Below are 13,163 nucleotides of genomic sequence, written 5' to 3' on the forward strand. Positions count from 1 at the left end.
ATTTTTCTTCCAAATTCTCTGGGAAATTACTCCCAGGATTCCTCATGTGCAGGTGACTCCTTTGTGTGTAAGAGCAGCACTGCCTTTTATAATATTTATGCCACAGTGTCTGCAAACTTTTTAAAATATGATTGTATCTAAACAGAACCTGGCTGGTGATTAAATCAGATCATGCCTCAGGATTTTGCTATGAATTTTATGAGGAATTCTAGAGATGAAGTTGCATAATCTTCGCTAACAAGGTATTTTTAATGTCTGTAAATTTGGCTTACAGGCAAATAATCAGGAGCTTATTACACACTCTGGTGTTTGCAGGTCACTGAATTCTCAGGGAAGTAGAAAAGTAGAAAAACTTCATGCAGCAACAAACAGTTACCTAAAAAATTTCTTTAAAAAAAAACCTTGAGGGAGAAAACCTGATTCTGTTTTCACTTTAAAAACCCCTCATTTGTGTAGACTATCATGGAAGCCAACACTCACACAAACCCAGAAGAACAGCACAGACCCAGCAGCTGGGAGATGCTCATTAAATTGAGACTCCCTGAGCATCTCTCTGCACGGATCAGAAGAAGCTATTCATCAGTAGCCATAATTGATTTCCCATTGTGTTTCACAGAAAAACCAAAGTGGACAAGCAAGAATTTCCTTGTGTAAAAATATTTTACATGAAAACTGTCAGATGAGAGTTCATCTGCAGCTGCTTATGCTAATGAAGGGTTCCATTCCTTGTAAATGTAACTTGATTTTCAAACTTCAGGCAGTTGTACAGCTGGCATGCTTTCTTCACTCCAGGTGAAGGAATCTGTCTCCTTATGTCATAGAATTCAAATTATAGGCTGAGATGGGTGGGTTTTTCGGTTGAGGGATTTTTTAAGTTAATTTTTTGCCTTCTATTCTGTGCAATTCTGTTTGATTTAGGATGTTTCCTATTTTGTTGGCTATGCTGTGTTACAAAAGGTTTATGTGCCAAATACTGCCAGCCCTCAAGGGAATTTTGGACATGTCCATACAGACATCACAGCCATGCATCCAAACAGCCAGACTGTGTTAAATGTCTTCTAGATGCCTTTTACTGGACCAATTTTTAATTTCTGGTACTACAGCTAAATGTTCTTTAGCATCTCATGAGATATCCTGATCAAAGCATTTTTCAGTGTGGTACTTACAATGTTGGTTATAAAATAAACCAATAAAATATAGGAAGTGCTGCTTTATGATACCCCACTGGTATTTATTTGACTGTTCTGCATGGAGAAACAGAAGGGAGAAATGGGTAAAATCGCCAACTGAACTCAAAGGTAGGCAAGGGAGAAGGGTACACTGGCTCTTGGAGAAAAATTGTATTTGAATTTAGGCAGAAAATTCAGGTGTTTCCAAATAGTTCCAGATAAATTACTTCTGATATACCTCATTAGTTTATTTTAATTACAACATTAAATTATTTTATTAGAATGTATTGTCAGCAAGATTTAATTGTTGAAATAAATGGAACTTCATTTTCTTAAAATTTTTTTGGTAATTTTTCAGAGATTGAGGGAATTTTTTTGGTTGTTTTCCCTTCCCTATTCCTATAAAGAAAAGCCAGCTTCATGACAATATAAAATAAACATATTTTTAAAAATACAATCTGAAAGCATATTCCCTAGTATATTTCTACTAAACACATGAAGAACAGAAAGACTCCATGCTAAAGGACTAGAAAAATGCGTAGCACTTATTTACATCAAATATGAAAATCCTTAGTTTAAAATACCAGCTCATTTTCTTACAGTTTTTTTTTTAAATTTATTTACTTTTTAAATGCAAATAAAAAACAGTCTGCTATTTCTTTTCCTTTTATTGTAAAGTGGACTACCGTATATGGTTTTTTGATTAGTTAACAAACTTTCAATTAAAGTCAGCGGGTTTTTACGGCAAAAAAAAAATAAATTGTTATTTCTTTCTGAATGGTTGGCTCTGAAGAATGCTGGTGTTTTTTCTGTGTGATTTCAGATGCTGCACAACAAGCATGTGATGGTTCGTGTCGGAGGAGGTTGGGAGACCTTTGCAGGTTATTTACTGAAGCACGACCCGTGCAGGATGCTCCAGATCTCCCGAGTGGATGGGAAAACTTCTCCGGTCCAGAGCAAGTCTCCAAACCTCAGGGACATCAATCCAGACAATTATCTGGTGGTTTCTGCCCATTACAAAACCAAGAAGGAGATTAAGTGAAATGAGCTTCTCATGTGAGTGGGACTTCATGTATGTAGGCCAAAATTATTCTCCCAAGTGTAGTGAATTTAGTTAATGCTTTAAAAGGACTTTGGAAAACTTAACACAGACTGGAAATGGCACCCCATTTTGAAGATCTCTGAATTTAGAACTATTTATTTCTAGTACTGTATCTTTTATAGCAAATTACCCTTGATAGGCTGATTACTACAATCAGATAATAAATAGACATATATTTTTAGCCAAATTATTACTCTTTAATATGTGAATGTATACTTAGAGCTACATAAAGGAGCGGATCCTGTTAATGGAAGAAAATACACAATGAAATATATTTGTACGAAAATCTTATTACTTTGAATCCCTGACTGGTAGGCTAGTTGAAATATATATATGCAGGTGGAAAATGGATATTTGGGGAAATTATTTGGTAATGTCTCTTGAAATGAAATAAAAGTTGTCTTATTTGTATGTTTTGCAATCTTTTCTTAATTAGTAGGATATAATGGCTTGTTGCATGCCAGACAACTTCTCAAAGCCATTACTTAAAAAAAAAAAAAAAAGCCCAAGGAGCTCCTTCAGAGGGTTTTACTATTTAAAGCTGAGGGCAATGCAGAGTGTTTGATCTGTGTGCAGATCCTTTCTGGTTTTTGAAGTTGCTCAAGCTTGGGGAAGGGGAGGTTGTTTGTCCCTTGCTGTGTCAGGTGGGGGAGGAGGTGAGGCTCTGCAGCTCCCAAAGGAAGGACCAGCAGGGGCACAGCCCTCAGGGCCAAGGAGGAGCTGCAGAAGACATAAGTGTCACTGTAGGATATGAAAGACTCCAAATATTTCAGAAGGCAAAAAGTATAGAAAAAGAAGTCTTTATTGTCTAAATTCTTACTACCTTTTATAAGATGTTCCCATACAGACTTAACATAATTGGTGAATAGGAATGACACCTCTCTAATCCTTATGGTTAAATTAGAGAAACATCATAACACCACCTGGAGAAAGATTGTTTTGAGAAAGGAGAGTTTTTTGCCAAGATTGCTTTGAGAAGAGGCTTTCTTGAGAAACTTTTCTTTGGGAAAATGTTAGCAGCTGCTAGCAGGCTAAAATCTCAGACCCAAAAATATCAGACCCACATGCAAGTCCCTCTGGAGTCACAAAACATGGCTCTGCTCTTGGAGATGAGCTTTGCCTTGCCCTTCTTTTCAATGTTGTTGGTCATGTTAAATGTGAAATATTCAATACCCTGTAAATAGAGTGATTCACGTTCCCATAAATCGTTTGCACCTCTGATACAGCTAAAGGTATATGTGGGCTTAGTTCATTATTTTGGCTACTTTTCTATGTTTATATTTGGTAATTTATGTGCCTTGTAACATCCTAGAAAAATCATTTTATAGGATTGTTTCACTGACTGTATAAATTTAAAAATGAAATAATTTTTTTTAAATACTCATACATTTTGAAACTCTTATTATTTGTCATCTCTCATCTCCACTTTGCTGCTGCTCTCTGGATGCCTACAATACACAACACTGCTTGCTGCCCTAATAATGAGCTGCACAAAGAAAGGGGAAAACAGATAACACAGAAATACCCAAATTTTATTGAAAATTAATTTTCAGGGAAAAAAAAATTCAAAAGCATCCCTGAAATATTTTTTTTTAGTACTGACTAGTGCTTTTGTCCATTTTTTTATGTTAAATTAAAAAAAAAATGGTTTTATGATCTGCTCCTGTGGTCTTTAAAATTACCAGCAAAATGTCTGTGGGCTAAAAAGGATCAAGACTATCTTTCATGTTCCATGCCTTGTTAAAATCAGCACGTTGTATCTCACTCTGTGGAAAAGGCCTACCTCACCATCTAAAAATACCTGCTGAATGCAAACAGTTCACAATGGCTTGGTGCAGCAGACAAAGTAGCAGGACATAATTCCAAAGTTGCAGCCTTTTATTCTTATTTTGAAACACTTTCTAGGCAGATTAAACATATATTCAAGCAATAAATCTTTTGAAAAGACATAGAAAGTCTTAGCTGTCATAGAAGTTGTCATATTTCTTCTATAAGGGAGCAGAAAACAGACCACAAGCAGCATCATTTTATAGAAAATGTAGCATAGCTGAAAAAAAAAATCATGACCTTAATATAACCACAGAGAGAATGATTTTCAAATGAAAACAGAAAGAAAAAAAACCACTCGTTAAAATGTGAAATGTTTCTTTAGAAATAATGGCTAGTTTTTAAAAACATATTTAGTTAGATTTCTCAGAATCGTTGAGGTTGAAAAGACTTCCAGAGTCTTTATTCCAAGATCTTTATTTCCATCATCCAAGACTAAGTTTGTGTTGTTCTTATTCTGTTTTTATGTTTATTATGTTATTATGGTTTTTAAAATATTGGAAGGTGTTTACCTATTAATAAATCAGAGCAGGTCATTATAGAAAAAGGTGTTCATAAGTTTCTTCTAATAGTAAACTTCAACAGTCCCAGTAAATCCAAACCAAGATTTTAAACTAAACATGAACCCCTTTATGTGCTTGGACTGTACCTATCAAAATAGTCTCTTTCTGTTTTGGGGTACTCAAATGTCTTTAAAAAAATCACATTAAAACACTTCCTGACTTAAGGCTTCAACTTTGCCAGTTACAGAATGGGAGACTATAGGATTTTATTTTAAAGTATTGCCAGTACCACCTGATGTAGGAGAAGGGCATACAGATGACTTCATCCCTGATCAGTCACAGCTGTATCCTATAAAGATCAGTGTGATAAAAGGGAGTGGGTTTGCCTTGAGGAAGAGGGAATGAGAGGATGATGAAGGGGAAGAAGGATCCTGAGGAGAGAGAATCGCTCCTGTGAGGTCAGTCTGGGGCTGCAGTCAGAGCCTGTTGGTTGTTGTTAGAACCTGCAGTTATGTTCTAGCCAGGTAAAAGCTGCAGTCACAGTCTGCAAACTAATCCCTGCAGCAGGAGCTGCTGCAGCCAGAGTCAGTGAATAGTTGGAGCTGGGATTTCTGAGCTGCAAAGAGGAATAAACCAGGACCCTTTTCATGCTGCGAGAAACAAGAAGTCTGTGACTCTGCTCATTTCTACCCTCTAACAAAAGGGCTGCAGCAACAAGCTGCTGTAAGAAAAGTTTGTTAGGAACCTCTGGCTCTTTTGCTGCTCTAAAGCTGAGCAACAGAATCTTGCTCAAAGCATACATCCCTTGTTGTAGCGATGGAGGCAGAACAGATTTAGGTAATTTTCATAATGTAGTGATTTTAACTAACTGTTTTGCTGTGTAAATTGGCTGAATGTGAGTGTTGAGGAGGCTGAAGTCCTAAAAAGTTTAAGTGCTAGGAGGTGCAACAAAGCCTTTTCTCAGAGTCCTCATAGTCCAAACCCCATGGGAGCTGCCTGTGAAAAATCTGTGCCTAATCTCAAAATGGATAAATTATGTTAAATTATTTACAAAAAACATTTTTATTGTATGATGTCAAATATGACTCATCATGCTGGAAGCCATTCAAAATTAGTTTGGAAATGTGATACGTTATTGCTCATTATAAGAAGTGCATTCTGTCATCTTGCTATTCATACATTACCTGGAGGTGGTTTTTTTTGGTTTTTTGTTTTTTTTTTTTTTTTTCCAAGCAGGATTATTTACATCACTGATTGAGGATAGGATTTTTTCACATCTTTATTATAGGGATAATTGCTCCTTCCTTTGCAGTCCCACCTTTTTTTTCCAACAGCAATTTAGTGAAGATATGGAAAAATCTATGTCAGGTAGTTAAAGGGTTGTTGGTGGGGATGAGTGAAATGAGAATGCAATATGTGTGTGGGAAGGTACAGCAAGTTTCTTGTAACTGAAGACTCAATCCTGAATTCATTACACATGAATGTAGTGATATTCACTTCCAGATCTTCACTTTAGATCTGGAAGATGAGCTGTTTGTCACGCCTCAGGGTTACAGAAGCATCTCCTGGAGATGCTGACAAGGGCTTGGTTCTTTTTGGGCTTGTGTGTTGCACTGCCTGGTTGGCAGTACCTGACAAGGGAAGGAGGCACAAGGCTGTTGCTTTAGGTACTGTGCTGCTTCTTTGCTCTGTCTCCTCCTTCCTTAGCTTGTGGCATGTTGGCTAAGGTAAGGTGGAACAGCCAAGTGGGATCACACAAATGTTGATGAGGCTGGACAGGCTTTCCCAGACTCTGGAAAAACTGCTGGCACTGCTTGTTCCTGATGAGCTGTGTCTCTAGTATTTAGTCTGAATGCTGGAGTCCTCTGTGTTCCTCAGGGCCCACTGTGATGCTGCCCATCCTTCTGTGTCTTCCCAAATTTCAGGGTATCTGCTACAAACCCACTCTCTCTAGCATAATCTGTGTATTTTAGCCACATGGAGTGGCAAATGGCTTCACTGTGATAGCATCACCTTTGTTGCAGTAACAAATACTGCCAGAAAGATGATGCTGTCAATGTCATGGAGAGTCAGTTTTTCAGTCTAATTTACCAGCACTGGGCTTTGGCCTGCCAGTTTTTAAAGTGCAAGGCTATGCTTTCAGAAGATTTAAAAAAAAAAAAAAAAAAAAAAAAAAAAAAAAAAAAAAAGTTGTACTGATGTAAACAAAATATCAACTGTCTAGATAATCTGCGTGAAAAGCTGCATTTTAACAGTCTCTGAGGTGCAGCCAACATTGAGAATTGGGAGAAATAAGGACAAAATTCCTGTTGTGGTTCATGCTAACTTAGTGCTGCACTAAGCAATAAGAAAGACAGGGAAGGCATCTCTAAGGAGACAGCAGCTCTAATCTAAATGGCTCTCAGCCTTGCTGTTCAGTGGTACAAGTCAGGAAGCTATCAGCTGTACACTGCTGATCTGCAGTCATTGCTGCTTTCACTCTCAACTGAAACAGAAACTTAAACCAGCAGTAAGTGCTTTTATTTACCCAAGTAATTCCCAGTCAGTTGGCCATTTGGACAACTGGATGTGTATGGTATAGGAATATCTTCTAAAACAGCTTTGTTGGTGATTTGTAATCTAGAACTGCACACTCCCACAGCCTCTAATGTGGTTCCTTAGCCATAGAATAAATCTGACATTCAAAACTAGGTCTCTTAAAAAGCACAGACAGCTCTGGCCTTTACATAAAGGATGGAGAGAGAGAAGAGTGTGATTGGTTTTTCTAGGTTCTTTAATAGCTTTAAATGAAACTGTTCATGGCACTTATACAAGCAAAGGTTTGGATGTTATTTGTTCCCCTTGCACTTTTGGGGCAGTGGTATGACAGAGAATGGAGAGAAAATGTTTAAAGTCTTAAATACCCACCAAGTGAGCAACTAAGTGTAAGTGCTGCTTAAGTGTCTTGTAGGACAGCTACTGTGATGTTAGATTGAAATTCTCACTTCAAATTAAGGTCTGAGATACTTTTTTATAACTCAATGCATTTTCACTAGGCTTAAAAAAAAAATTATGACCAGTTAATACACTGAAGAGAGCAATTGCCAAGAATCAAAGGAAACTGAAGGCAGCCTTCAGCCAAGGACACAGCTTTTTTCAGCTCAAACACGATTATGTTAATATTGGAAGCTATCCCTTAACTCAATTTTGAAGGCTAAGCCAGGAAACTGTGTCAAGACTGCACTCCCAGGACAACACTGGGCAGGACAAAATACATAGTTCAAGGGGTGGGGGGGGGGAAAAAAAGCCTCTATAGTTTTGACTAGGTGAGAAATGAAGCCATTCTGGTACTGAGCCCATGCAAAATGTTCTCTGGGGAAAAGAAAAATAACAGAGAAACTTTTGGAAATGAACTGGCAGAGAGATGGCAGAGTAACTGTTTTCCTGTTTAGTTTCAGCGCTGCTGAGGGGCAGCATCCCCCTCTTGTGGTAATAAAAGAAAACGACTAATAACGAGATGTTTAATTTCATGTTTAACTTTTAGTATTCATTATAAATACTTACAGACCCAAAAGAAATCCACATGAGAAAATGAGAACGATTATTATACACATAATAAAACAGCATACTTGATCTAAGTACACAGGATTTATAAAGGTTTCTGTTTTTTCTTTTAACTAGTCACAAAATTATTCCATCTGTAAGGACTCTACTTTTCTTTTTTTGAAAAAGGCACTAAATTCCTAAGCAGTCCAAGAGTCATTAGGAAACAGAAAAGAAATGCTGTCATCTGCATATTCAAATACATACATATATGAAAAACTTTCTATGTGAGGACTTGGAGAATAGTTTAATTGTAGAGCTTGAAATAAGCATCAAAACCACCTGGTGGGCACCTGAGCTTGCTCAGGCCAGTCACACACAGACAGACAAACAGACATCAACTGAGCAGATAGTGTGCACATATTGACTGACATAAGGAGGCCACTTCTAGCTGGCAGGAAGTCTTGACAGGGAAGCAATAAAACATGCATGGAAAACAAACAAAATTGGCAAAACTGTAGTGTTCAGAATTAGTTCTTAAGTTTCTCTGTGACTGTTTCCACATCCATTGTCCCACGATGGCAAAGTACTGCTGAGTTTTCAGGTATAAACAGCAAAAGCCACATGATGAGGAGGAATTGCCACTTGGCTGCAGAAACTGACAAGTTACTGGCAGTAAACATCAATCATCTTCTCTTCAGCAGCCACCTGTTATCCAACCTGCCACTAAAGAAACAAACAGAACATGCCACAGGTTTGTATGAAGACAAAGAAAAGAAAGGAAAAAAATCCCAAACCAAACAAACACTATAAGGCTGTCAAACTACAATTAATTCCCCTACACCTTTAAATTCTCAATTCACCTTTTATCCCAGCAAGTGATGGACATGCAGTGTTATCAGTGGCAGCTTATACAAACTCCTGCCTCCTGAGTCAGATACAGTAATGAGGGAAAAATATGAGGGTTTATTCTGTTCTGTTGTTTTGGAGAGATTGTAATTCCTCATTAACACTCTGCCTGGCCTTATGAGGTAAAGTTCACATTAGAAGAGCAATAGTAGTAAAGTTCATCCATATTTATGCCAACATAAATATGTGTATTTCTTCTGTAATGGACAGAATACATAAACCCAAAGCCATCACCCTACTTAGTTCAAATGTTTTCTGTGAGTTATGAAGGAAGGTACAATCTCAACTGGCCCTGAAAAAGCACGCTGAGTACAGGATAACACACTGATGAGGTCCTCAGTGCTGAGAGACCTGTAAAGCTGATGCATCAGAGATGTAGAAACTGGGAAGAAGAGGGGGAAAAATAAGCTCTCTGCCATTCCTGCTGGCTTTTTGTCCGAGTGATGTAGTCTCATCAAGAACTCTGCATGATAATGACACATGCATCCATTTCTAGTTCATTTCCCTTCCTCTTGGTTTTTCTTCAAGTTACTCAATCTTCTACATGACAAGATTTTCACAGTGAATATCTGGACAGTTGAATCACATTATTTATTTTTTTTAAACTTACTCTCAGTCCTCCTTCTCCTCCAGGACATGAAGCTGCAACTCTTCTTTCTATTTCTTCCTGTTTCTTTTTCTTCTGCTCTACAGAGTGAACATTCTTAATACCTCGAGAGGAAGCCTGGGAGAAAACACATTTGAGTAAGACCAAGGTAGCTTACAGAGAAACCAAACTGCAAGTGCTGGCAACACTATTTTATGAACTGTGGTTTGCATGAAAAGACTGAAGCACTTAGTTATGCTACTGTTAAATCAAGGTAGCCCTTTCAGAATATTTCCTCATTCTGTGAGCTTTGGTCCCATAGATAAATGAGGGTGGTTTTGTTTCACTTTGTTCTTATATCCAGGTGAAGATATTTAATCCTCAGATGCAGAACCAGAACTTCCCAAAAGTCCACGAACTTTTAGTCCATGTTTTTTTCAGTGTCAGGGCCTATTTTTACCCTCACAAACAGGGGAGAAAAAGAGCTGTGTTAGTAGTGCTAGCCCAGGCTGTGAAGAAGCTCAACTTTTAAACTGTGATCTGTGAGAAATACCCTGCATGATAAGGTATTTCAAAATACCCTTCAAAATGTCACAAGGTGTGTGGGTTGCAGGAGTACCAAATGAAAAATCTGTGGTGAACTGCCTGCTTCAGGCAGGGAACTGTTTAATGATGATCTCGACTAGATGACAGGAGTATCAGAATTACTAACAGTTAACACCATGAAAAAGGAATAGGAAAAAAAAAAAGAAAATGTTTTAAAATCTGATTCGTACTTGAGTTCAGGGTTATAATTAACATAGCAGAAGTTATACGAAAGATGCTAAAATCTACCAAGGCAAAACAGCAATGTTCTCACCTGAATTTCAATCCTGACAATAAGCTCAACTCTCAGTGGGGGTACTAAGACAAACCTTACCACCAGATACCAACCTACTCACACCATGTGTTCTCTGCCTCTTAGGAAACTGGCTTTCCAAGTGAGCCAGGTACCCAAACTGCAGCACCCCAAAAGAAGAACAGCTCATACGGTGTCAGGAGGGATAATGAGCAGCCAAGAAGCATGTACAGGAAATCACTGAGCACAGAAGGAAGGCCATCTAATCTACTCTCCTGTCCCCTCACAAAACTAAATATGGCTGCTTGCAAGACATCTCCATAACCCAACATTCAGAGGTTAAAGTGACCTCAGAGGTAGGCCTGAAAAATCCTGGTAGATGCTTTATCTCTTTGGAAGTGATACTTCCATTTTCCGTTGTCAGCATCACAGGTCGTGCAAAGCTTCAAGGACATGCACAACCTTAGTAGCCTCATTTCTCCTTCCTCTCAGGAAAGCTTTTTAGCCAGTTAAGAGCTAGCTATTTCCTACAGTTATGCTTAAAAAATCTCTTTGTGACTGAAAATAACACGTGGATTTGCTTTTAGTTCATAGAATGACACAAAATCCAGAGTTTTAAGGGGTCTAACGCATCACTCGGCTGCCACTGCAATTATTTACCACACTCCCTTCAAACCAGGTCAACATGGTCCCCATGCACAATGGTCAATTCCTGAGTCAATATGTAATGTCACTAGCATTCACATCATTCAAAATCTACAATAAGTAAAGAGAATATGCTACAAGCCTTTTTTAGAGGTATGTGAGGAAAAAAAACCAAAAGAAAAGACGAAAGACTAAGTTAATACTATGTTTTTCCTGGAATCTCAGCTGATAAACATGTTCAAACTGTTGCCCTGTTGATAAACAGAACATGCGAGTGCATACAACCTGCATTAAAAAAAAATAAATAAATAAACCAAGTGCAGTACCACTTGAAATTGCCACTGCAACAACTGTTTGACCACTCTGGTTTGAATACTTCTCCATCTCTTGTTTTCAAGTCTCAGAACAAGAAAAAAATAGTGTTGAAATTGCTCTTCCAGTTCTTAGGATGTTTTATAAACTACTGTAAAATCTCTCCCATCCAAAAAAGCTCAGTTAATTGCAATGGCTTGAGAGCACCCACCTAGCTGTGAAATTCATAATATATATAAAAAAAGAATAAATGTACAACAGTAATAATACTAGGAAAATATTTAACAATTCCCACAATCTGAACATGACAGCCAGTGTTACCAGAGAGGCCAAGCCATTCTTGCCACAAACCAGCTATCTAAAAATAATTTTAATAAATGACATTTTATCAGACATTACCTCCATCTGCCTCTTTTCAGCGGCTTCTGCTAGTTGTCTTCTTTTTATTTCCTAGATATAAAGACAGTGAAATTCTACTTCAGCATAGTCTTTGCATTGTTTTTAAAGTCTTCATTTTTAGATATGACTCAAATCCATGATACTAACTCCCACAAAATGTCAACTTCAAATCACTTAGCATCATCCTCCCCTGTATTGCCAGCCTGCAAGAACGAAGTGGTTTTTTTAGTGACTAATAAGCCAGCAGAGCAGCTGCTGACATATGTACAGCCAAAGCCCACCAGAAATCGCTATTCAGCTGTTCTGCACCTCCGCTCAAAACAATCCAGACCGAGGTGAAATGGCAGGCAGTAAAACGTCCTTTTAGAGCCTGGAAAAGGGGAATGCTCGCTCTTCCAGGCAAAGCGGGCTCCCCTCCTCCTCCCCCAGGAAATCCTCAGATCAGGGGTACAAAGCACAGAGCCGGGCTCTCACTCACCCAGGGAAAATGTCACGCACTGGAGGCTAGTTAGAAGCGAGCATCACTACGCACTGGAGAAAAACGCCCAGCTTTTCCTATTTCTTGTAAAATCGGGGGTGACATTGGCCACAGTTGTGCACTAACGCGTGTTCAGGTGTCCGTACAGCCACAGAAGCGCCCAGCGTGATCCGCGGGGCGCAGCAGCAGTTCCGGGCGCCAGGCCCCACACTGCCTGGGCCCAACACTTCTCCCCGGCCCGGCCCGGGGGCCCAAGCACAGGCATCCTTCCCCCGCTGCCCCCCGGGGCCCGGCACAGCCCCGCGGCCCGGCCCCCGTGCCGAGGAAGGGCGGTCACCGCGCCCAGCGCCCCGCCGCGCCGCCGGGCGCCACCGATAAACAACGGGGGAAGGGAAGGAGGGGGAAAGGGAAGCAGGGGGGCCTCGCCGCGCTCCCACACTCACCGGGTCGGGCGTCTCCACCACGTCCTTGACGGCGCCCCCGAAGCAGGGCAGGCACTGCCCCATGGCCGGCCCGGAGCCCCGCCGAGGAAGCGGCGCCGTCCCCGCCCACGGCCCCGCGGGCCCGGCAGTGCCCGCCCCGGCCTGGGGCCGCCGCGCGCGGGCGGGGCCGGGCCGGAGCCTGGAACGGGGTGCCCCCGGTAGTGAATTCCATGGAAGGTGTGCGGTGACGGCACAGGGAGAGCAGTGCAGTTGGGTTCCCGGGACGTGCCGGCGGCCGCCAGCGTTCCCGGCCCCGCCCGGGCCCGCCGGAGCTCCGCCGGCGCACCCAGATCTGACTCGGCTCGGCTCGGCGGGTTGAAGGAGTCTCTTTCTGGCTCTTCTGCTCTTTCTCCTTCTTTTTATTTTTTTTTTTTTTTTTTTTTTTAACGAA

The 13,163-nt window shown here is 40.2% G+C and overlaps 2 protein-coding genes across 6 annotated transcripts in view; one reads left to right on the plus strand and one right to left on the minus strand.

Moving 5' to 3' along the window:
- GAS2 (growth arrest specific 2) overlaps positions 1 to 3,641 on the plus strand; it is a 75,586-nt gene extending 71,945 nt beyond the window's left edge. For 4 of the 5 annotated variants that reach the window (XM_083864371.1, XM_083864374.1, XM_083864373.1 and 1 more), the window contains exon 9: positions 1,993 to 3,641. In XM_083864371.1, coding sequence (XP_083720497.1) covers positions 1,993 to 2,211 — 219 coding nt within the window. In that variant the 3' untranslated portion in view covers positions 2,212 to 3,641. The remainder of the gene's footprint in view (positions 1 to 1,992) is intronic. The other variant, XR_014590447.1, reaches the window with a different exon arrangement.
- A 4,459-nt stretch (positions 3,642 to 8,100) lies between these two features.
- SVIP (small VCP interacting protein) lies at positions 8,101 to 12,867 on the minus strand. The gene is made up of 4 exons (XM_083864569.1): positions 12,734 to 12,867; positions 11,813 to 11,863; positions 9,643 to 9,756; positions 8,101 to 8,849 (listed from the first exon to the last, which is right to left on the minus strand). Exons 1-4 carry the CDS (start codon positions 12,794 to 12,796, stop codon positions 8,835 to 8,837), a joined length of 243 nt encoding a protein of 80 aa, XP_083720695.1. The 5' UTR covers positions 12,797 to 12,867; the 3' UTR covers positions 8,101 to 8,834.
- Positions 12,868 to 13,163: the final 296 nt, after the last annotated feature.

This window comes from Zosterops lateralis (assembly GCF_965231275.1).
Source record: "Zosterops lateralis genome assembly, chromosome: 6".
Classification (NCBI taxonomy): domain Eukaryota; kingdom Metazoa; phylum Chordata; class Aves; order Passeriformes; family Zosteropidae; genus Zosterops; species Zosterops lateralis.

Bases quoted from the DNA above. Each gene is read 5' to 3' on its own strand.
- SVIP (XM_083864569.1), bottom strand. From the start codon at position 12,796: ATGGGGCAGTGCCTGCCCTGCTTCGGGGGCGCCGTCAAGGACGTGGTG. The intron at 11,864-12,733 runs GTGAGTGTGGGA...CTTTATATCTAG, and splicing joins TGGTGGAGACGCCCGACCCG to GAAATAAAAAGAAGACAACT. The intron at 9,757-11,812 runs GTAATGTCTGAT...GTTTTCTCCCAG, and splicing joins CTGAAAAGAGGCAGATGGAG to GCTTCCTCTCGAGGTATTAA.